This window comes from Urocampus carinirostris, chromosome 4 (genome assembly GCF_059441175.1).
Source record: "Urocampus carinirostris isolate Australia breed hairy pipefish chromosome 4, RoL_Ucar_1.0, whole genome shotgun sequence".
In the NCBI taxonomy this organism is placed as follows: Eukaryota; Metazoa; Chordata; class Actinopteri; order Syngnathiformes; family Syngnathidae; genus Urocampus; species Urocampus carinirostris.
The window spans coordinates 11,419,545-11,440,108 of NC_142352.1; the positions used below are offsets into that span (position 1 = coordinate 11,419,545).

The 20,564-nt window shown below is 39.3% G+C and overlaps 1 protein-coding gene across 4 annotated transcripts in view; it reads right to left on the bottom strand.

Annotated features, from left to right (window-relative positions):
• Window positions 1-9,777: 9,777 nt before the first annotated feature.
• uacab (uveal autoantigen with coiled-coil domains and ankyrin repeats b) overlaps window positions 9,778-20,564 on the bottom strand; it is a 42,573-nt gene continuing 31,786 nt past the window's right edge. Inside the window, exons 8-19 of one of the 4 annotated variants that reach the window (XM_088333641.1) lie at window positions 19,922-20,103; window positions 18,483-18,520; window positions 18,198-18,251; window positions 17,971-18,078; window positions 17,317-17,346; window positions 15,591-15,680; window positions 15,430-15,460; window positions 15,266-15,315; window positions 11,912-14,602; window positions 11,683-11,835; window positions 11,532-11,597; window positions 9,778-10,152 (exon numbers count right to left, since the gene is read on the bottom strand). In XM_088333641.1, the coding sequence (XP_088189767.1) occupies window positions 10,081-10,152; window positions 11,532-11,597; window positions 11,683-11,835; window positions 11,912-14,602; window positions 15,266-15,315; window positions 15,430-15,460; window positions 15,591-15,680; window positions 17,317-17,346; window positions 17,971-18,078; window positions 18,198-18,251; window positions 18,483-18,520; window positions 19,922-20,103 (3,565 nt within the window). In that variant the 3' untranslated portion in view covers window positions 9,778-10,080. Of the gene's footprint in view, window positions 10,153-11,531; window positions 11,598-11,682; window positions 11,836-11,911; window positions 14,603-15,265; window positions 15,316-15,429; window positions 15,461-15,590; window positions 15,681-17,316; window positions 17,347-17,970; window positions 18,079-18,197; window positions 18,255-18,482; window positions 18,521-19,921; window positions 20,104-20,564 lie in introns of all 4 variants that reach the window. The other 3 variants (XM_088333640.1, XM_088333642.1, XM_088333643.1) reach the window with 3 other exon arrangements.

The window sequence follows — 20,564 nt, forward strand, 5'->3', positions numbered from 1 at the left end:
ACGCTTTTCAAGTCTATGAAGACCTCCCAAAGCGCTTTACAATGTACTTCACACTTTCCATTTTACACACTAACTAACCGATAGCAGAATCAGCCATGCAAGGCAACTAACTACTTGCTATCGGAGGCACTAGGTATTCAGTGTCTTGCCCAAGGACACTTCTACATATAACACGGAGGAGTCGGGAATCGAACCTGTGACCTCTTGATCCCAAGACGAGCCCTTTTGCCAGATTGTTTTGCTCCTTTTGTCTCACCTCATCTCATTAGCTGCACCGCTTATCCTCAGTAGGGTCGCGGGGGTGCTGGAGCCCATCCCAGCAATCATCGGGCAGTGGGCAGGGGACACCCTGAACTGGTCGCAGGCCAATCGCAGGGCACACGGGGACAGACAACTCGCTCGCTCATTCACACCTAGGGACAATTCGGACCGGCCAATCCACCTGAAATGCATGTCTTGTGGAATGTGGGAGGAAACCCACGCAAGCACGGGGAGAACATACAAACTCCACACAGTAAGTCCGGTAGCTGGATTTGAACCCACGCAGGAGCTTCCCAAGACCTTAGAACTGTGCCGCACATGCGCTAACCACTGCTCCACCGTGCTGCCCTGCTCCTTTTGTATATTAGTTTAAAAAAAAAAATCAAAATTATGTAATTCGTGCATGTTCTCCCCGTGCGTATTCCTATATATTTAAATAACAATCATTTATTTTAGTTTTACATCATCATCCAACCAATATTCATATTAATTACCACTGCAAGTATCTAGTACTTTAAAATAAAAACTGGTACCCTTTACCCTTTTCTTAATTATTTCAACTTTCTAATAAAGTACATCATCTTGCACTTTTCTAGTACTATGGTTAGGAATAGAAAACCGTGACTCAGTCTTCCTCCAAGTGCACTAAATAAAATGTCTTAAGAAAAAATATGATACAATAGTTGATCCGGAGAACATCACATAAATGCTCATTTTAGACGCTGTGTACTTAAACTCGTAAATATTACTTTATTTCCTCACTGTGAATGTGTAAAACTGGAGTGTCATGCCCAATTTCGTTGTCACAATATGTTAACCCGTTTTGTAACAATGACAATAAAGGTATATTCTATTCTATTCTAATTTCAAATGAAGTACCTTGTATCTATCAATTTCCCATGTATATATATATATATATATATATATATATATATATATATATATATATATATATATATATATATATATACATCCCCGCGACCCTACTGAGGATAAGCGGCGCAGATAATGGATGGATGTACATATGAGACCCTCCAGGCACCAATCAAGAGAATTGCTGTGCGCGTCTAAATCAATAGTAATTAAGTATGTGCTGCCCTCTGCTGGCCTTTAAGTGTACACAACTCCCAATTTACAATGTATTTTAAAATAAAGCTTCTGTATTGAACAATGCATCCTTGCAAACGAAATGTGCAGAAACAGTCCGTTTTAACAGGAAGAGAAAGTGCTGCAGGAATGAAGATGAGAAAACCAAAAAAAAGAGAAAAGAATTGAATAAGATAAAAAAGAAAAGTAGTCATGATGTAATTCAAGTGTATTGTAGAGAACTGGCTTTTTCGGCTCGTGTGGTTAAAAAGAACCGGCTCTTTTTTACTAAACGGCTCTTCTGAATTTGGCTGTTGCCTTAACCCACAGGTGTTAAATAGGCGGCCCGCGGGCCTGATCAGGCCCGTTAAGGGATTAAATCCTGCCCGCGAGACAACACTCGGAGAAGCGCAAGAGAAAAACAAGCTGCAGGTTGAAATATGTCAACTTGATGTTGCCAAAGCCAGGTGCCTCGAACAAAGACACTGAACTTGTATTTCTTTTTCCCTCTATCTGTCTCTCTCTCTCTCTCTCTCTCTTTTCCATCCCCTTTTTCCCACTCTCTGTCTCTTTCACTCTCTGTGTCGCTCTTTTTCTCTTCCTTTGTTGCCCTCTGTTTCTTTCTCTCTCTCTGTCTTTTTAACTTCTTTTGCTCTAACTTTCTTTTTTCCTTTTCTCTCTTTTCTCTTTCTACCCTTTGCGCTTTCTTTACTCTTTTCTCTCCCTCTGTCTTTCTGTTTCTCTTTGAATTTCTTTCTTCCTGCTCCTTTATTTTCCCCCTCTCTCATGACCTTTTCTTTTGTTTCTCACGCTCTCTCCCTCTCTCTCTTTTTCTTTCTTTGTCCCACCCTCTCTCCCTTTCCCTCCCTCTTTCTCTTATTTCTTTATCTCGTTTTCTTTCTCTTTAATCTACGAGTCCGGCCCCCGACAGAATGTTTGTTCTATCGTGTGGCCCCCTAGTTAAAATGAGTTTGACACCCCTGCTTTAACCATATATTAACAATATTAATGTATCATTGAGTACAAAATGAATTCATAATCAGTTTTTAAAAAATATATATTATTCTACGATACTATAAAAGCCTTTTTTCCAGATAACTTCCATTTTTTTCTCATCTCTTGGTTACTTTGTTAAGCTTCCTTACCCATTAAAAATAGAGTTTGTTTATAAATTTGTGTTGAGGGTCCCTGAACCGTTTTTTTCATGCCAGTATACCCCTCAATTTCAATTTCGATTTTTTTTTTTTTTTAAATGAACCTGAAAAACTGTAAAAATATATAAAATGTTCTTTGTTACCTGGTTATTACTATCACAACACATCTTCTAAATGTGTTTTCCTAATGGTTTTCATTTTAAATTACTAGCTAGAACAAATCTAAAGGCGGCGCAGTGGTTAGCGCATGTGGTACAGTTCTAAGGTCTTGGGAACCTCCTGTATGGGTTCAAATCCTGCTACCGGACTTCTGCGGAGTTTGTATGTTCTCCCCGTGCTTGCGTGGGTTTCCTCCCACATTCCAAAGACATGCATTTTTAGGTGGATTGGCCAGTCCAAATTGTCCCTAGGTGTGCCCTGCGATTGGCTGGCAACCAGTTTAGGGTGTCCCCTGCCCACTGCCCGATGATTGCTGGGATGGGCTCCAGCACCCCCGCGACCCTACTGAGGATAAGCGGTGCAGATAATGAGATGAGATACATATATTATATTTTTTGTTTTTTTCCTCTTCATTCCTGCAGCACTTTCTCTTCCTGTTAAAACGGATTGTTTATGCACATTTCGTTTGAAAGGATGCATTGTTCAATAAAGAAGCTTTATTTTAAAATGCAGTACATTGTAAATTGTGAGTTGTGTACACTTAAATGCCAGCAGCTAATGAGATGAGATGAGATATATATATTATATATATATCCATCTATCCATCCATTATCTAAACCGTTTATCCTCAGTAGAGTCGCGGGGGTGCTGGAGCCCATCCCAGCCATCGTTGAGCAGTGAATACCCTGAACTGGTTGCCAGCCAGTCGCAGGGCACACAGGGACAGACAACTCACTTGCTCATTCACACCTAGGGACAATTTGGACCGGCCGTTTAACCTGACATGCATGTTTTTGGAATGTGGGAGGAAACCGTAGTGCCCGGAGGAAACCCACGCAAGCACGGGGAGAACATGCAAACACCACACAGGAGGTTCGATCTCATGACCACAGAACTGCACCGCCGTGCTGCATATATATTATACGTGCACAGGACAAATTTTAGACCGTCTCATGTTTGTCCTCCTTAAGAAACAGTTTAATTTTGAATTATCAAATATTTTTTTAAAGCGCCCGGGAGCCACTAGGGGTCGCCAAAGAGCCGCATGTGGCTCCAGTGCCGCTTGTTGCTGACCCCGGCTTAAAAAGCACAACTGTATACAATTTTATTTTTCGCAGGAAAGCCGAAACAGCAAAAAAAGTCCCAAAAAGCAGCAACCACCTCCTGAGAACTGTACCCAGGTATCGTTTTATCATGGAATTCCAGACGTTTCCTTGCAATCTTTCAAGCAAGCTTCTCGAGGTCACCGCCCTGCCGATGTGATGCTCTCAAATATGGAAGAGCAAAGCTTATGCTCGCCTGATAGATTTTCAGGTGGGTCAACAGGCCCACTAGCTGATTTATTTGTACGGTTCAGCAAAGGGTGGAATAGCTTTCACTTTGTGGGATGGTTTCAATATTTGTGGGGCGAATGATGTCTAAATATTTCCCTTTGGTTATACCAAGGCCAAGATGTGTTGGCATGAGAGGAATCTCACTTTTCTGCGGTGAGCCGAAGCAAAGCCAAACCTAGCTTTTTTGGGAGTGACTGTGCTAAGAACTGATGATGTAAATCACATAATAAAACCAAACCTCGGAAACATAAACCACCATTTAAAAGTTTGGGGTCACTCGGACAATTTTGTGTTTTCTACTAAAAAGTTTGACCTATCTTTTAAACGAGTGGTCCTTGATTAATGTCTTCCTTTTGTTGGACAATCTCAAAATGGCTTTTTCTTTGGCACTCTGCTTTTACTTTTACTTCTTTGTTCCTTTATATTGTGTAAATTACAACCTTATCTTCTTTGTTCCTTTATCTTCTTTGTTTTCTTTTATCCTCACAGTTAAATGTGAACCTGGAGTGCCACGTCCAATACCGTTGTCACAATATGTTCAACCCATTTTGTAACAATGACAATACAGGTATATTCTATTCTATTCTGATGTTGACTCTGATGTTTTGCAAGTACTATTTAGTGAAGCTGCTAGTTAAGGACCTGTAAGGTGTTTATTTCTCAAACTAAAGACTGTAATGTACTTTTCCTCTTGATGGGTTGTGCAGCGGGGCCTTCCCGCTTATCTTTCTACTCTGGTTAGAGCCTGTTTGTGCTGTTCTCTGATGGGAGTAGTATCCATCGTTGTAGGAGATCTTTAGTTTCTTGGCAATTTCTCACATGGAATAGACTTAATTTCTAATGACAGGAATAGATTGCCAAGTTTGACATGAATTTTTTTTTTCTGGCCGTTATGAAAGTTCAATCACATCAAAATGTGATGCTTCAGATACTTCACTAGCTCAAAGGTAGGTCAGTTTTATAGCTTCTCTATCCAACTGACCAAAAGAGCTATAAAGGCAAAATATTTTGATTTTTTTAATGTATATTTTTGTTCTCGAGAGAGAGAGAGCGAGCCACACTCTATATTTTAAGACAAAATTCAACAAAACCCAACTAAAGCTTGATGAAACATGGCTATAAATTATTTTCTTTCCAAATAAAGCCCATAAATGTCATGTCCTGCATGGTCGCCATGACACCCAGCTGGTCCCGCCCCTTGACACCGGCTGACACAGATTGACTTAATTGCGTGTGGGATTCTTAAGGGCTCGTTTTGGGACTGCCCGTGGCCATACCATTGTTTTGTTTGACTCGAGGAAAAACCTGTTCATGCCCGTTTGTTCTGAGTTACTGCCTTTCTTTCTTGAAGACCTGTTTGTGCCCGTTTGTTCTGAGTGATTGCCTGTAAGCCTGTTTTTGTTTTGTCTTTGGTCCCTGCGTGTTGGACAACTTTTATTTTCTAAATTAAAGTCACAGATCGTACTCGCAAATGAGTTCACACTTCCTGCCTCCTGGTCCGTTCTGTGACAATTAAAATAAGAGCTCCTCATACCTCTGGTAGGTATGCAAATCCCAGGTCTAAATAAGAGCAGCGTATGTACAAGAAATTACAATAAAAAAGTCAGTGAAGAAATAAAAAGCAAAGAAGGAAAAACAAACCAGATGATTTCCCAACTCCAATAGATGAAGGCAAGTCAACCAAGCTGATTGAGGAAATGGAGGCCATGTTGAAGACATTTACCTCAAATCAGCACCATGTGTTCTCTGCAGCCTTGTTATCCCTTAAACACACTTTATTGAAGCTACAAAGTGCTTTGGAACCGGGCGAAAACATTAAAGGGGCCCTGCTGGTCTAAGTCCTGGTCCAGGATCGGGTTACTTCCTCTAAGAAGCTAATGAAAACCATTCACAAGTAGTGCCCGAGTAATAAACTATTAATGACCGGGGACAGTTTGCAATTAGAAAAGAAAAACAAATGAGCACAAGACTTGTTACCATGCTGACAACTAGAGGTGGGCGGTGCTGGGCATTTTAGGATGCGATCCAATTGAATATACGGGAGTATCAATTGATACCGATACTTTTTGCTTGCAAATGTCATAAACAATGAATGATTGAATCCTCACCTTTTGAGTTAGTTTATATTTATGATAAACTGCTCGAAAGACCCACAATTGGTTAAAAAGACCTTTTCTTCTCTGTTTTTCCAAAAGTTTGTACACAAGAACATGCTCCAAAATGCTCACGGACAGACATATCCTTCATTTACAGGAAGTGATCGGACACTTTAGCTGTATAATAATAATAATAATAATAATAATAATAATAAAAGTTTGAACCCCAGAGTGTTCATTGGATATTAAAATACTTTTTTGCCAATGTGTGTCGTCATTCATGCCAGAGATTAATTTTGTTGTGAGTCTGAATCCGATTTGCCTATTATCATTAATTGGAGAAATGTATTTTGAAAAGCATCAACAGGAAACCTCAACAGGTCACAGGACACGCCTCCGGTAACTGCTGACATCAGCTGAATTTAAAAAGGCAAGCGCGAACGCCTGCTCTCTTTTTTCCTAGGCAGTGAGCGCAAAGGGGGGACCTTTCCTGGCCTTTGCCCCTTGGACAAAGGGGACAAAGAAGGCTGAGGCCTGGGCGGCCGAGGACTATTTTTTCTAGTATAGCGAGCTTCTAAGATTAAAAAACCGGGCTGAGGTTCAGACAAACCTTACATATGTTAGTAACAGATCCTTAAAGACACATCTAAAAGGAACAGTGAGCCAGTGGAAGTTAAGTAAAATCTGATTGGAAATTGGAATTTAAAAGTAACAGTCATGTTTATTTGTATAGCCCTTAATCACTAGGAGTCTCAAAGGGCTGCACAGAACACAGACTACTGCAAACTTCAGACTATTATGAAACCATCCCCTGATCTAACACCTACATGAGGGCAAGGAAACACTCAAAAGCCTCAACATGAGGAAAATAAAGAAACCTAGAGAAGGAACCGCACATGAGCCAAGCCGTAATCATGAAAACTGAAAAGTGTTTGTTTCTGTCGTCCTTAAGGTCCATTTGAGCTCGTGTACAAAAAGCCAGTATTTGGTGTTTTGTGTGGTAGGAAATTGTCCAACTAGCCAGAAGCACTTCGTCTGGGAGCACTTTAATGAAAACAAACCCTGAGATAAGACGGCGCATGACAGAGACAAATCAATAAAAACACAAACTGGAATAGAAAAAGGAAGCACTGCATGCCAGAGAGGGACTTCCTCTCATTCCTGGGCTGATTACATCTCAAGTAAAACCACGTGAAACTTGCATGTCTGCGCAGGACGCTATACCAAGTTTTGCTCTGGAGCAGTGGCAAGAGTCAGGCTTGTTACTGAAAAATGGTAATTAGTTACAGTGACTAGCTGCGTAATTTAACAAGTAACTTAGTTACTCTTGTTACAAATTACCATCTATACTCATAGAGAAGCCAACCACTTAAAACTGCTATGAATAAGCAGCATAATAAAAGAAATAGAAGAAAAAGTGTACACCAACCTGTGGAAGCAGTGAAGCCTTTATATTATTTGGCTTGTGCAATCTTGTGTACACTTAGCTGAAACACTCCATATCCATTTTGTCCCTGGGTTTCAAACCACTACAAGATCTCCTTTCCCCTTTCTAGATACTGTTCAAGATGTAATTTTTCTGAAACTGCACAAACGATTTCTGTGAAAAATTACAGTGGTTCTGTAGGCTTCTGCCAGTCTTTACATAAGTTATTTTTCGAGGCACCCCAAATAAATACCGTATTTTCCGCACTATAGGGCGCACCGGGTTATAGGCCGCACCCCCAAAAAATAGTTTTTGGTTCTATATCTTCCATACATAAGGCGCACCGGATTATAAGGCGCTACAATAGGAACGTCGACAAAACAGTCAGATAGTTCAGTCAAACTTATTACCCCTTAACATTCCGAAAGCTTGCAAAGAAGCAAATACGTGTCGTAGACACGTGCGGATGCAATGTCACTCAAATGCATCATTCCAAACATCATTCGGAAGGTTAAAGTCTTATGATTCAAGAAATGCCAACCATTCCTTAGTTTCTATTTTCTTTTTCGCTCGCAACTTTACTGTGCATATGACAATAAACACTTGGAAATGAGTTTAATTTAAAAAAAAGACCCATCACAGAAACATCGATATCACTCTGAAACAAGATACTGGGAAAATATATAGCGGGAGTAGCTCACCGAAGTCGTTGTGTTCAATAATAATGTGCAACCATGGTCCTCTTATTACCGTGAGTGTAGTAAATCCAGGAGAGTAAAATATTTGGAAATACAGTACAGAAAAGTAAAATACTGTTTTCTCTATGCCGTCAACCCAACATGCTATTCACATTCATCTTTTTTGGCCAATTGCAGGGTTTGTTTTGCTCCTTTAACCTATGCGAGCCTGTAAATGATAAAAAGGATCCGCCCCCTTTACCTCCGAATAACTTTAGCCAATAGTGATGGATTCAAATGATGATTGACACATTGGTTAGTCAATGCAATGCCGGTATATAAATCCCACCATACACCGCGGATTACTTCGCGTTAGGGGGAAAATCTAGTCGGCGGCTGCTTTCATTAGTTGCAAGACTTTGTGATTTAATATTGATCCATGTATAAGGCGCATTGTATTATAAGGCGCATGGTCAGCTTTTGAAAAAAATTAAGACTTTTAGGTGCGCCTTATAGTGCGGAAAATACGGTACTAAAAAAAAACAATCTGCTTTCCTTTAGTCTGCTTATGTAGGATCAGTAACACCCTCTGGCAGCCACATCAGGTGCTGCAGCTGCAGACCACCGACCACTCCAAGCAGCCCAATACAATCTTCCATCAGTTTACCAACCCCGGGCCATTTTGCTTGTGGAAAAATAAAATACACCTGACAAATACATAGTTAAAGTTAGGCACTTTTATTGATTTAGTCTGACTCACAAACACAAATATTTGCATTAACAGATTTCATAAAACCTCAGTTGATCGTGGAGGAATTAAAAGGTAAATCTAAAATTCTGAAGAAGTTAGACCAAATTATAAAAACAGAGAGTAACTTGTTAGTTCACAGGAAAAGACAGAGGAGTGCTTTAAATAACACATTCTGGAGGTTTTTATGGATTTGTTCTATTGGATATGTTAAGTCATTTCACACCATTTGTGTTGTGCCTTTCTACTTCCAGACCTGCTGAACTTCTGACTACAGTCATCAAAATAGTACAAAGCGATGAAAAAGTCAGTAAAAGGCAAAAGAGACTTGCTCCAAAATCACAACAAACAAAAACACAGTGGGGGAGGAAGGGGCTTGAACGTGGTCCTATACCAGGGGAGTTTTCACGTTTTGCTTTTCCCAACCGCTGTCGGACTTTGCAGGTTTCCAAAGGCGACGGGCGTCCCCTCCTCCCACGCACTGAAATCCACATTCTATGAACTTGGCCTGCCAAGTCTGACCACTAGAGGGCACTCAATTGCAACAAGGAGATGACCAGCCACCGCAAGAACTCCACAGCAAGAGAGCTTCCTTCTCTCACACACTCACCTCCAAGACTCTAATTCAGCATTGGCCGCTACAATAATGTCTTTCATTTCAGTTTTTAAGTTCAGCATGACTTCTTTAGCGTCACGATCCTTAAAATGAGCTCAATTTTTTTTAAAGCCTTCAGGTTATGACAGATATTTGTTAGTTTGCGACACTGCCAGTAAAAACAAGTTCATTGTTTTTATCAAAGTAGTCCATCATACTTAGTGGCTAACTGTATACTTAAATAGTCAAAGTAACACCCCAAAAGTCAGGCCTATATAGTGTCTTTTCTATTGACAAAAAAAACAAAAAAAAGGTTCATTTGACTGCCAAGTCTAATGAGCAGAGCCGACAACATACATTTGGATGTAAAAATGTTGAGACGCACTTCATTATGGTGCTACACATGTAGCCTTCTTAAATATAATTACGTTTTTCGAATTGAGGAGCTCATGATGCACTGTGTAGTATGAAAAATGTTGCAGGGCCGGCAGGATGGTGAATTTGAGTCTGCAGGATGTAGCATCACATGACGCTAATGAAAGCTTCAACACACAAATTCTTGTCTCATGCGGATGATCTGTAGCAAGGCAGCTTGGACGTCTTCATCCATGAGGCCCTAAAACGATAAAAGGAAACAAAAAACATTTTGAAAAGAACTCTGTGTACAGTAATCCCTTCCTGTATCTGTTTATCCATAGCAGTTTCGCTATGTTGCAGATTTTCATTCTGAATTGTAATCTGCTTTCTATCACCAACAAAGTGGGACCTCTCCACCCACTAAACTTGCTCTGGTGCGACATGCAAGTCTTAAGCGCTCCCTTGTGGCTTTTCAAAAATGTTTGATAATGAAAAAAAAATAGATAGTTTCTCTAGGACTAAATTGAAAGGTAAATACAGTTTTCCAAAACATTACCCATGATGGCAGCAAAGTGTCAGTTAAATTAAAAAGGATCGGGTCCTTAATCTATTCAGCATTATAATAAAATGAGATTATTGTGTGAATGAGCGAATGAGTTGTCTGTCCCTGTGTGCCCTGCGATTGGGTGGCAACCAGTTCAGGGTGTCCCCTGCCCACTGCCCGGAGATGGCTGGGATGGGCTCCAGCCCCCCCGCGACCCTAATGAGGATAAGCGGTACGGCTAATGAGATGAGATTATTTTTAAAATTCTAAAATTACAGGACAGAAGTTATTTGTGAAAAAAAAAAAACAACTTAATGTACAGTACTTTTGTCTGTTAAACAAATACTTGAGCCTGTAAATTGCTATTTTTCTTGAGTAATAAATACATATTTAAATAATATAATAAATAATTAACTTTTTTTTTAACTGCACTGGTTTTAACTATCGCAGCACGTTTTGGGAACACAGCCTCCGCAAAAAACGTGGAAATAATGGGGACCAGACTGTTGTATAATGACAGTGAAGACCATATAGTTCCCAAGAAGGTTAGTGATGAGGGGAATTAAATGTAGAAAACAATGACAACATCGATTTAGTCAAAAAAGGAAACGATCGCGATATATAAAAATCGTGTACGAGTATTTGCCCCTGAAGCGCTGCTAGAAGGTTCAGAAAATAGTTTAAAAATGTTACGATTTTTACCACTATATTAATTTCATCGATCTACGTTCAGGTACAAGCTTTATTAATGTTTTGAATTAATTTTAGTATGTGACTTTTTTAAAGCAGTAGTTACAGTACTAGCAGTCGTTTGGATTTTTGAAAGAAAAAAAAGGTGAATATGTCTACTATCTCGGTTTTAAACTGCACACTCCTATGGGATACATTTGAAAAGTGGAAATATTTTCTTGATTTGGGTCGCAGCATTACAGTGGAGTGGTGGGTCCTGAAGTCAGACCCGTTAAGAACCAATGGTTAAGACTACACATTTTGATATGTAAACTGTCACAGGAGATTAACCAATTTACGAGTTTTGGTGTATTTTTCCCTGTATCAACTGTTCATTGAAGTGCGTTTTACCACAGAAAACTAACCTGGGCTGCACTTAGGAGGTGAGTTCGATAAATGGAAACAACCTCTCGGTGTTGCCTCTCAGCATCCTTAAATGACCAGAAGGAGAAAACGTTAGATGACCTTATTATTGAGTATGTGACAAGTCTTGTGAGTGAGACGTTTTGCACTCACAGCCAGCTGCTGCTGTAGGTTCTTGATCTGGACCTGAAGGGTGTCGATGTGCTGCGTCTGCCTTTTATTTGGGGTGTTGCTCGAGTACGCCAGCTGGGACAAACCATTCAGTGCTTGCTTCAATCGCTCCACGTCCGTTAGCAACTCTGTGATCTGGCCCGGACAGAATCACAAGTCCATTAATTGGAGCTGTTGAGTAATGCTCTCTGATTAATGGATGGTATGTTACCTTCTTGTCTTTGGCGTCAGTCAGCTGAGATGAGGTCTGAATCCTTCTCTGAAGATCACCGATGGTGCTTAGCGACTCATCGTGGCGTTCTTTCAGCTCCCTAATCTCACGTTCAATCTCCCGTCCCTTCTCGTGAACGGCATCCATCTCCTTTCTGGCCATGCTCTCCTCCTCCCTTGCCTGTGTGGCCTCCCTGTGGGCCACTTTGCATTCTTCCGTTAAACTCAGTAGTTTGTTGGTCAGGTTGGTTGCTTCCTCCTCCAGACATTGCTTCTCCTTCTTCATGTGGGTCATGTGGACCTCCTTAGTGCGGAGTTTTTCTAGCGTTTGATTGGCTCGAAGAAGCTCAGACTGCAGAGCTGAAACATCCTCGGCCCTTTGGCCGCTATTCTCTTGCTCTTCCCTGAGCGCCACCTTCAGCTGACTCACTTCAGTCTCCAGGGCTTCTTTGGCCTTGGCATGCTCCTGCAACAGGGACGCCTGTCCCCTGTGGAGTTCCTGAACTTCTTTCTGCAGCACACAAACTTTCTGGGCCTCCACCTGTTGGGCCTCTCGAGCTTTCTTGCAATCCGATTGGGCTTGCTGCATGGCTTCATGCAGGGTTTTGAGTTCAGTGTCGTAGGTGGCGATACGTGTCAGCTCAGATTTCAGACGATCCTGGAGATTTTGGATTTGAGTGTTGCATCGGTTGTTCAGGTCTTCAAGCTCGGATTTTTGAAGCTTTACCTCTTTGTGCTGCTCCTCCAAGCTGGCTAACTTGAGCGACATGGCCTCATAATGGCTCTTGACCTCTTCCTCATGTCCTTTTCGCTTCTCCCTAGTAACAAGCGCGTTGTCAAGTCTTTGCTGAACAGATTCAATCTCAACTTTCAGTTTCTCTTTCTCCAGTTTGTTATTCTCTCTGTCAGACTTCTCGTTCTTATATTTCTCCTCTGTTTCCGACAGTCTAACCTTCAGCTCCTTTATTTGTGTAATGTAGGAGTTTTCTTTCTCGTCAACAGCAGTCTTTGGGACGAACTTGGACTGAATAGCCTCCATGATTGTATCAAGTTCTTTCTTCTGAGCTTCCAGTTCCTTTGTCAGTTTCACATTTTCCTCTTGGGCTAAAATGTGCATCGCTGACAGTTGGTTTGCTCTGTTTTCCACCTGCACTACAGAACGACTCATCTCTTCTTTGATGCATTTGTGATCCTTCATGCTTATGTAGTCGTTCTTCATCTGGAGCAGAACCTTTTCCAACTTTTCTTGTAACTTGACATTTCCTTCTTTCACATTCTTTAATTCCTCTCTGCATTCATTATCCATGGAGTCCAAATTTGAATTCTCAGCCTTCATGGTCTCTATCACAGATGTTAACTCCATCCTCATTTGCTCATGTTGTTGTCTTGGCACAAATTCTCCTTCTAAGCTCTGTTTCAAAGTCTGAGTCTCTGCTGTCAGCTGTTCGCAGCGCTCGTCTCCGTTTTCACATCTCATCTGTAAATGTACTAATTTCTTCTGGGTTTCAGCATTCTGAGTCCTTAGGGCTTCTATTTCACTTTGTTGTTTCTCTGTGGTGCCTTTCAGATTGTGTATATTCTCTTGAAGCATCTCCTTCTCATTGTGAAGCAGTTGGACTTGTGCCTCTGCTTTTCCAAACCGCTCACTGGCTTCTACGAGTTTGTCCTCTGACTCTTCCAAAGCTGCAACCATTCCCATTCGAACTTCTTCATGTTCTCTGATGGGGATGAAGTCAGCTTCCAGCCTACTGTTCAGCTCCTCCAGCTTCTCTTGCAATATCTCCCGCTCTTCCTCACTCGCCTCCATGTCATGAATCAGGGCCTGGCTTTTTGCGGTTACATCATGAAGTTTTCTCTTGAGTGAAGAGTTCTGCTCCTCTAGGGTAGCCTGAATCTTTTGTTGATCCTCGCTAGGCGTTGCTCCCGCTCTCCCATCTGTAGGATTGTCAAGCTTACGATGAAGCTCCGCTACCTCCTCAAGGACACGATCGTAGTCGTCCCTCAGCTCTGCAAGCTGCCGTTCCTTTTCATCAACTGCGTTGGTCAGTAGGTTTTTCATATTATCGAATTTCTCAGCTGGAACCATGATGGCCTGCTTGGACTGGAATCCTTTCAACTGTTTATCCATTGTGAGGACAGCTTCTGAAAGTCCATCTCTCTCTGCAGTTACAGCTCCAAGCTCTTCATTTAACCGTTCAGCTTCAGTCGCCAGCTGGCTTTCACTGTTCTTGTACTCCTCCAATGCCTTCTCACTCTGTTTAAGACGATTACGAACCCGGCCCACCTCGGCCGAAGCCCCCTCATACTTTGCTTTGATATCCTGAAGCTGTGCACGAAGCTCTTCTGTGGCCTGACCTCCCAAGTGTTCCTTTACTGCAACCACATGGGCCTGCAGCTGTTTAACTTTACATTCTGAATCAAGCATCCTCTTCTGGACATCACCCAAGGCATCTTCAAGTACTTGAACCTGCTGGTCAGCCTGTTTCTGGATGAGATCTCTGTTCTGAACTAGTTCTTGGCACTCTCGAGTTTTTCGGCTGAGAGAAGATTGAAGTCGCAACCTCTCCTCATCAGTCGCTTGTTGTTTTCTTCTGAGCATCTCCAGTTCCTGTCGGAGACCATCAATTTCAGGAGAGGTACCCTTCTCCAATGGTTTGGATAATGGACGTGATAATATTGGATTCTGGAGTTTCTGGCAGGAGAAATGAGACACAGATGATCAGTCTAACATATTTCATACACAACAGATATGCACTGTTTTTTTTAGACTATAAAGGCCCATTTTTTTGTAAGCTGGGGAGAAAAAAATCCTATATTTTGCATGCCAGAGTGTAAACTGCAGAAGTGTTATGGTACACTGTGAAATTATATTACACGGAGATTTTGATATCAATGGATGTTTACATACCCTTTTACCTTATATATTTGCCTCCTTTTTAGTTGCATGTTGTAATGTGTTGTACTTATCGCACTCCAAAAACAATTCTATTCTTGATTAGAGTGAAAGCTAGCATTATTATTTTTTCCATGCCAAAAGGTAGGGTAAACAACGGCCTGATATTTTTGTGTGAAAAAGTAGCTTATATCCAGAAAATACGGTTCTTTTCACGTCTGATTTATTTTTTCTCAATTAATTTGTGAAAAAAAAGTCAAAAAAAAAAAAAGAGCTGGGCGATAAAGCTAAAAAAGTAATTCTGGGGACAGGATTTCTATAAGCCTTTGATTTTTTTTATTTACATTTCGGGTGTTTTATACGTTTTCAGTGAGGTGAAGGTTTTGCAACATGCATGAAAACAAAAAAACCTCAAACAAACAGATTATAACCCTGATGACACATATATATAAGCTTGATCACCTGATCCGAATCCAGGCTATAAGCTTGTTTGACCAGAATGTTCTCTTTTCCTGTAAAGCAGAGAAATATAAAAATACACAATTTAAAACAAGGGAATATCAATTCAGTGATGTATTGGTGTTTATAATCGTGGCATATTTTCATGAAAGACATTTTAAGTCAACCTTTTATCACTGACTGTCCGGAGTAGTTCCCCTGCAAATACAAATGAAATACAACTGAATATGTGAGCAATCTGTAAATATTACCCAATCACAGAACACTTGAGAAGAATACACATCAAAAGCTTCCTATAAGGAGGCCTGATCTGTATACATTCACAGACCATAGTGCTTTTGAGCTGGACCTTGACAGTCTCCAAGCCACGTGAAACCTCCCGTTCGTTGGCACTAAGTAACACCTTTAATTCCTCCTTCTGATAAAATGAAAAGAACAAAAAAAAAGAACAAATGGGCTTATCAGTGACCATTTACAAACTAGCACTGACCTTTAATTGGGTTAATGCAAAAATGTCACTCATTCTATGGGTTAATACTAGTTAAAATGTCAATGACATAAAAAATTAAAAAATTCAGAATCGGCAGCTAGAATAGCAACACAGTGCAGATTTTGGTGTTCCTTGATTAAACGAGTAAAGATATTTGAACCATTAGATCAGCACAGTAAATTTGATTGGATTGTAATGGATGAGACAGGCAGGCGTGCTTTCACAACATCAATTCTTAAACTTTGGTGTCTTCTTCAAATAATACTTGGAAGACTTTAAATTAATTGTACAGGTGGCATCAAAAATGTTATCAGGATTACATCCAACACTATAAGAGTAATCTGGCCATATGTCCATGTATGGCTAACACGCTGAAGGTTACAGAAACACTTCAGTTGTAATGGGCAAATATGATGCAATGATATTATTACAATTATTGTTATTATCATCATTATGGGAAAGTCAAAATTACCTTATCCATTACAGTTAAAATTCAAACCCTGGCTACAACAAATGTTCATTCATTATATTATGATTTACGACAGATATTTTCATGCAAGGACAACAAACACAAAACCTCAATGATGCAAGCCTCACGTTGATTTTGTTTAACTTTCATTTATCAAAAATCAGTTAATCAACCAATTACTTTTAATCTTTTAAACTATATATTACTATTTGTTTATTTGCACATTGGAACCTGCACACCTTTCTACAAAGATGATTGCTTATAAATTCCCAAGATTGCAAAGTGGTCAAGACCTTATAAAGCATTTGCACACCTATACTAAACCTTACTTGAACCACTTAAAGAATTAAAACCACAAAAAGAGAAATCTGTCAAAAGATGACCATGTGTAAAGCTGTTAATGGATTGGGAATCATTCATGCAAAGTCTTAAATTTGGAAATGAAGATGAACTAAGTAGAAAATTGAACCAACTATTTTTCTTGCTAGGTTAGGGGTTGAGTACTTTTCAAGTTGCATCTTTTCCCATTTAAAAAGAATGTTGAATTCTATCAAAAGCAGATGTTTAGGTGGTAAATAATTTTAGTAAAAGCTAGGAGCTGCTAAACACCGAGCGGGGTGCAAAGGACTCCTGGGCCGCAATTTGCACATAAATGATTTGTTGTAACATGCCTCTAACACACTCAGAAGCATATTTAAAGATTAGATAGAAACGGACCACTAAAGTCCGTTATGTGAATATTGAATTGGCTCCATCTGGAAGTCCATTCGTGCTCTGTCAGCAAGATACCGAATTGCATTGTTTTTGTATACAATTGCTTGACTTTGATTCTTTTTAAATCTGAAAACCAATCTTAAGGCAGGCACGTGATATCTCTTTTTGGGTATTCCAGTAAATATTAATACAAACAAAAAGAATCAAACCAAATTGGTCTTTAAAATTACTAGATGGGTATAAAAAAAGCAACCATATTTTGTATGTGAGTTATAAAGAAGGCTCGAATATAAAAAAAGTACACCGTCTAACATGTTTCAACATGATTAATAAAATATAAAAAGCCTTATACCCAAAAGATAATTTGTGTTCGGACTGTACCTCTTTGTGAGTGTCTTCCGTCTTCTTTTCCTGCAAATTGAAAAGTGATTAGCCAAATTTAAATGAAATATTAATTAATCAAATATACATACATACACACATATTATATATATATATATATATATATATATATATATATATATATACATATTACTGTCAATAAACGACCTTTTCCTGATAAAAAAAAAATCCTCAGTGCAATTGTTTTTAGTCCGACATCCATAAGGTAGAAAACAGCCAACTTTGTAGACTAAAATAGAATTATATCTCAGTTCCTGGACACTGGAAAGAAACATCATCAAACTTGAACTGGAAATGAATTATGTTCTAAGCAGGAGATGTTTGCAAGGAAAAGTGGTCTAATAACCTTAACAAACATGCAGTGTATGACTTAACTCCTACTTATAAGAACTGCATAAAATGTCCTCAAAATGTACTGTTCAGTAGAACTATATTGTTATTACATTCAGCTTTAGTTTAGCAATTTAGCCTCAGCTGTATACAGGCAATAATAAGAATTGACGTTTAAACAGTCATCGCACGTTATGTTACTTGATTGTTTAAAAAAGTACAGAACTAAAACAAAATGATAAAAATAATAAATAAATTAAAATATTTGAAAAGTCAAGTGCACATGCTACGACAAGTACTTACCTGTATGAGCTGTAGTTGTAGTGAGTTGACCTTATCCAATAACGCTCTTTGTTCCATATGGTACTTTCTGACAGTTTCTTGCAGGGACTCGTTCTGCCTTTCCAAGTCCTGCATAAAAAGGCAATAAATTACAAGCACTTAAAAAACTATAAACCTGACCAAATATCGATTAATAATATTTATAACAATGCCTTAGTCAAGACTAACATGATATCTATTGTGCTTACATGGATAATATGATCCCTTCTGCTAGCCTCAATAGTATCCGAGTGCTCCACCGACTGCTGAGAAAAAGACACTTTCTAGTGGATATACTCAAATAAGTAATATTCCTGGAAGAAGTTTGAATAAAGCGGCTAAATTAAATAGTATTAGTAGTAAGAATTTCGAAGATCAGATTAAAGTTGGTGATTTCAAGAGTGTTTGAATTACAATGGAACTATGGTGGATGCATGAGTTTGTAACATCAAAAATGGATGAAAAAAAAGCAATTTTTGTAAATGCCACATTACCTGCCTCCGCCACTGTTCTACTTTTGCAGCCTCTTTTTCTGTAAGGGGTCAAAACAGTTCATAATTATTATTTTTGAAGCCAAAGAAATGATGCAAAGGCCAAACATAAACCTCGGCCTAATTTAATGACATAACGTTACAAACCATACGGTATTTTCACAACTTTAAGGCACACCCGCCCCAAAAAGTTTTTTGTTATATATTTTTTATACATAAGGCGCACCGGACTACAAGGCGCTAGAGTGGAAATGTCAACAAAACAGTTAGATAGTTCAGTCAAACATATTAACTCTTAACATTCAGACAGCCAAGAAGCAAATACGTCTTAGACACGTACGTACATGGTGTGTGTGTGTTCGATGTCACCAATCACTCAAATGCGTCATTCCACATATCATTAGGAAGGTTAAACTCTTCAAAAAATGCCAACCGTTTCTTAATTTCTTTTTTTTTTTTCGCCGACAACTGTGTGGACAGCAAAGTAAGAATTTAATTGTGCAGGGAAACGTAGTTCTTTACTGTGCATATGACAAGAAACACTTTGAATTGAATTGAATTTAAAAATAGACTCATCACAGAAACATCAAGATCAGTCTGAATTCCTGTTTACAAATACAGACTAGCAAAAAAAAATTCTCCATGCCTTTCAAGGTCAATTTTTCAATTTATCCAGTACCATTAGGAAAAATGTGATGTGAATCATGTATTTTGCAGATCCATTAAATAAATAAATGGAATTTTGCATGTGCATCTGTCAAGACATTTGATTATTAGACCTTGAGTAAATCTAAAATATATTTGTTTTTGAGATAAATCTCTACCAACATAAAAGTTGGGTAAAAATGTAGCTTACATTTTAATTTGCAGGAATTTCTTCCTATTATAATTCACCACCGGGATATGCCACCTTCATGTTTTGCATAGCCTATAATAAATGTCCATAACCGTGCATAATCCTTGCACGAATACACATTTTATAGAGCCCCATTTAGGTGTAACATGCAACTGTCCTCTTGGGTACGACCTGTAGGGGGTGATGAGGCTTAAAGGGACAATGTCGTCCTACACAATAATGCCAGCTTCAGTTAATCACGAGGGTATAAAGTATAAATGCAATGGTCAAGCGAAGCCACCAGAGAGCAGTGTCAGCGTCATTTTTAAACAGACGTGAAAAACGTGGTGATGTCAAGCATTTACAAGTATTTTACCTAAAATCCAAGCCCTTATCAATTCTTGAAAACAAAACATAAATTGAAGCACCCATGAGAACCCTGACCACGATACTGTTTTTTTTAATCTAAAAATTTCCCCACATCAGTTTCAATTATAAAATTGGGTTTGATTTGAAAAATCTTGAGTACTTTAAGTTAAATTGTTCGTATATGTCTTGATGTACATGCACATATATCCAAGGACTCAGACATAAATATTTTTTTCACCTTTGTTGGCCTTCTCCAGGTAGATTTTGACCAAGGTAACAAGCTCTGGATTCTTGCTGAGCCGAGCGTAGTGGAAAGCGTCATGACCCAAGCTGTCCACATGCTTCACATCAGCTCCATTCTTTAACAACACCTCCACTGCATCTTTGCAGCCATACTCACAACCCAGAATGAGTGCTGTTCTAAGGGTAATTGAAAAGAAGAAGGGCTTCAGCACCAAAGTCCCTAGTATAAAAGACAACCTGCATGCACCATGTATAAAACTAAAATGAACAGAGCAAATTACAGTCAAAAGGGAGTAAGAATTATACCCAAGAAACAAAATCTGATTTCTGCAAACATTTTAAGATTACAATCCCAATCAGTTTTAAACAAACAATAAACGTAACAAGTTTATTTGATTACAAAATGCATCTACGGATATCGTTCAGCACTTTATTGTCAGACATGAAGCAGTAAAATGCAATTCTTTAATGAGCATTGAATACACTCTTTTGAAATCAGCAGATAGTAATACGCCAGTCCGTTTATAATTTTATATTTTGACTTTTTGGCACAGCACGGCGGCGCAGTTCTGGAGTCATGAGATCGGACGTTGCTGTGTGGAGTTTGCGTGTTCTCCCCGTGCTTGCGTGGGTTCCCT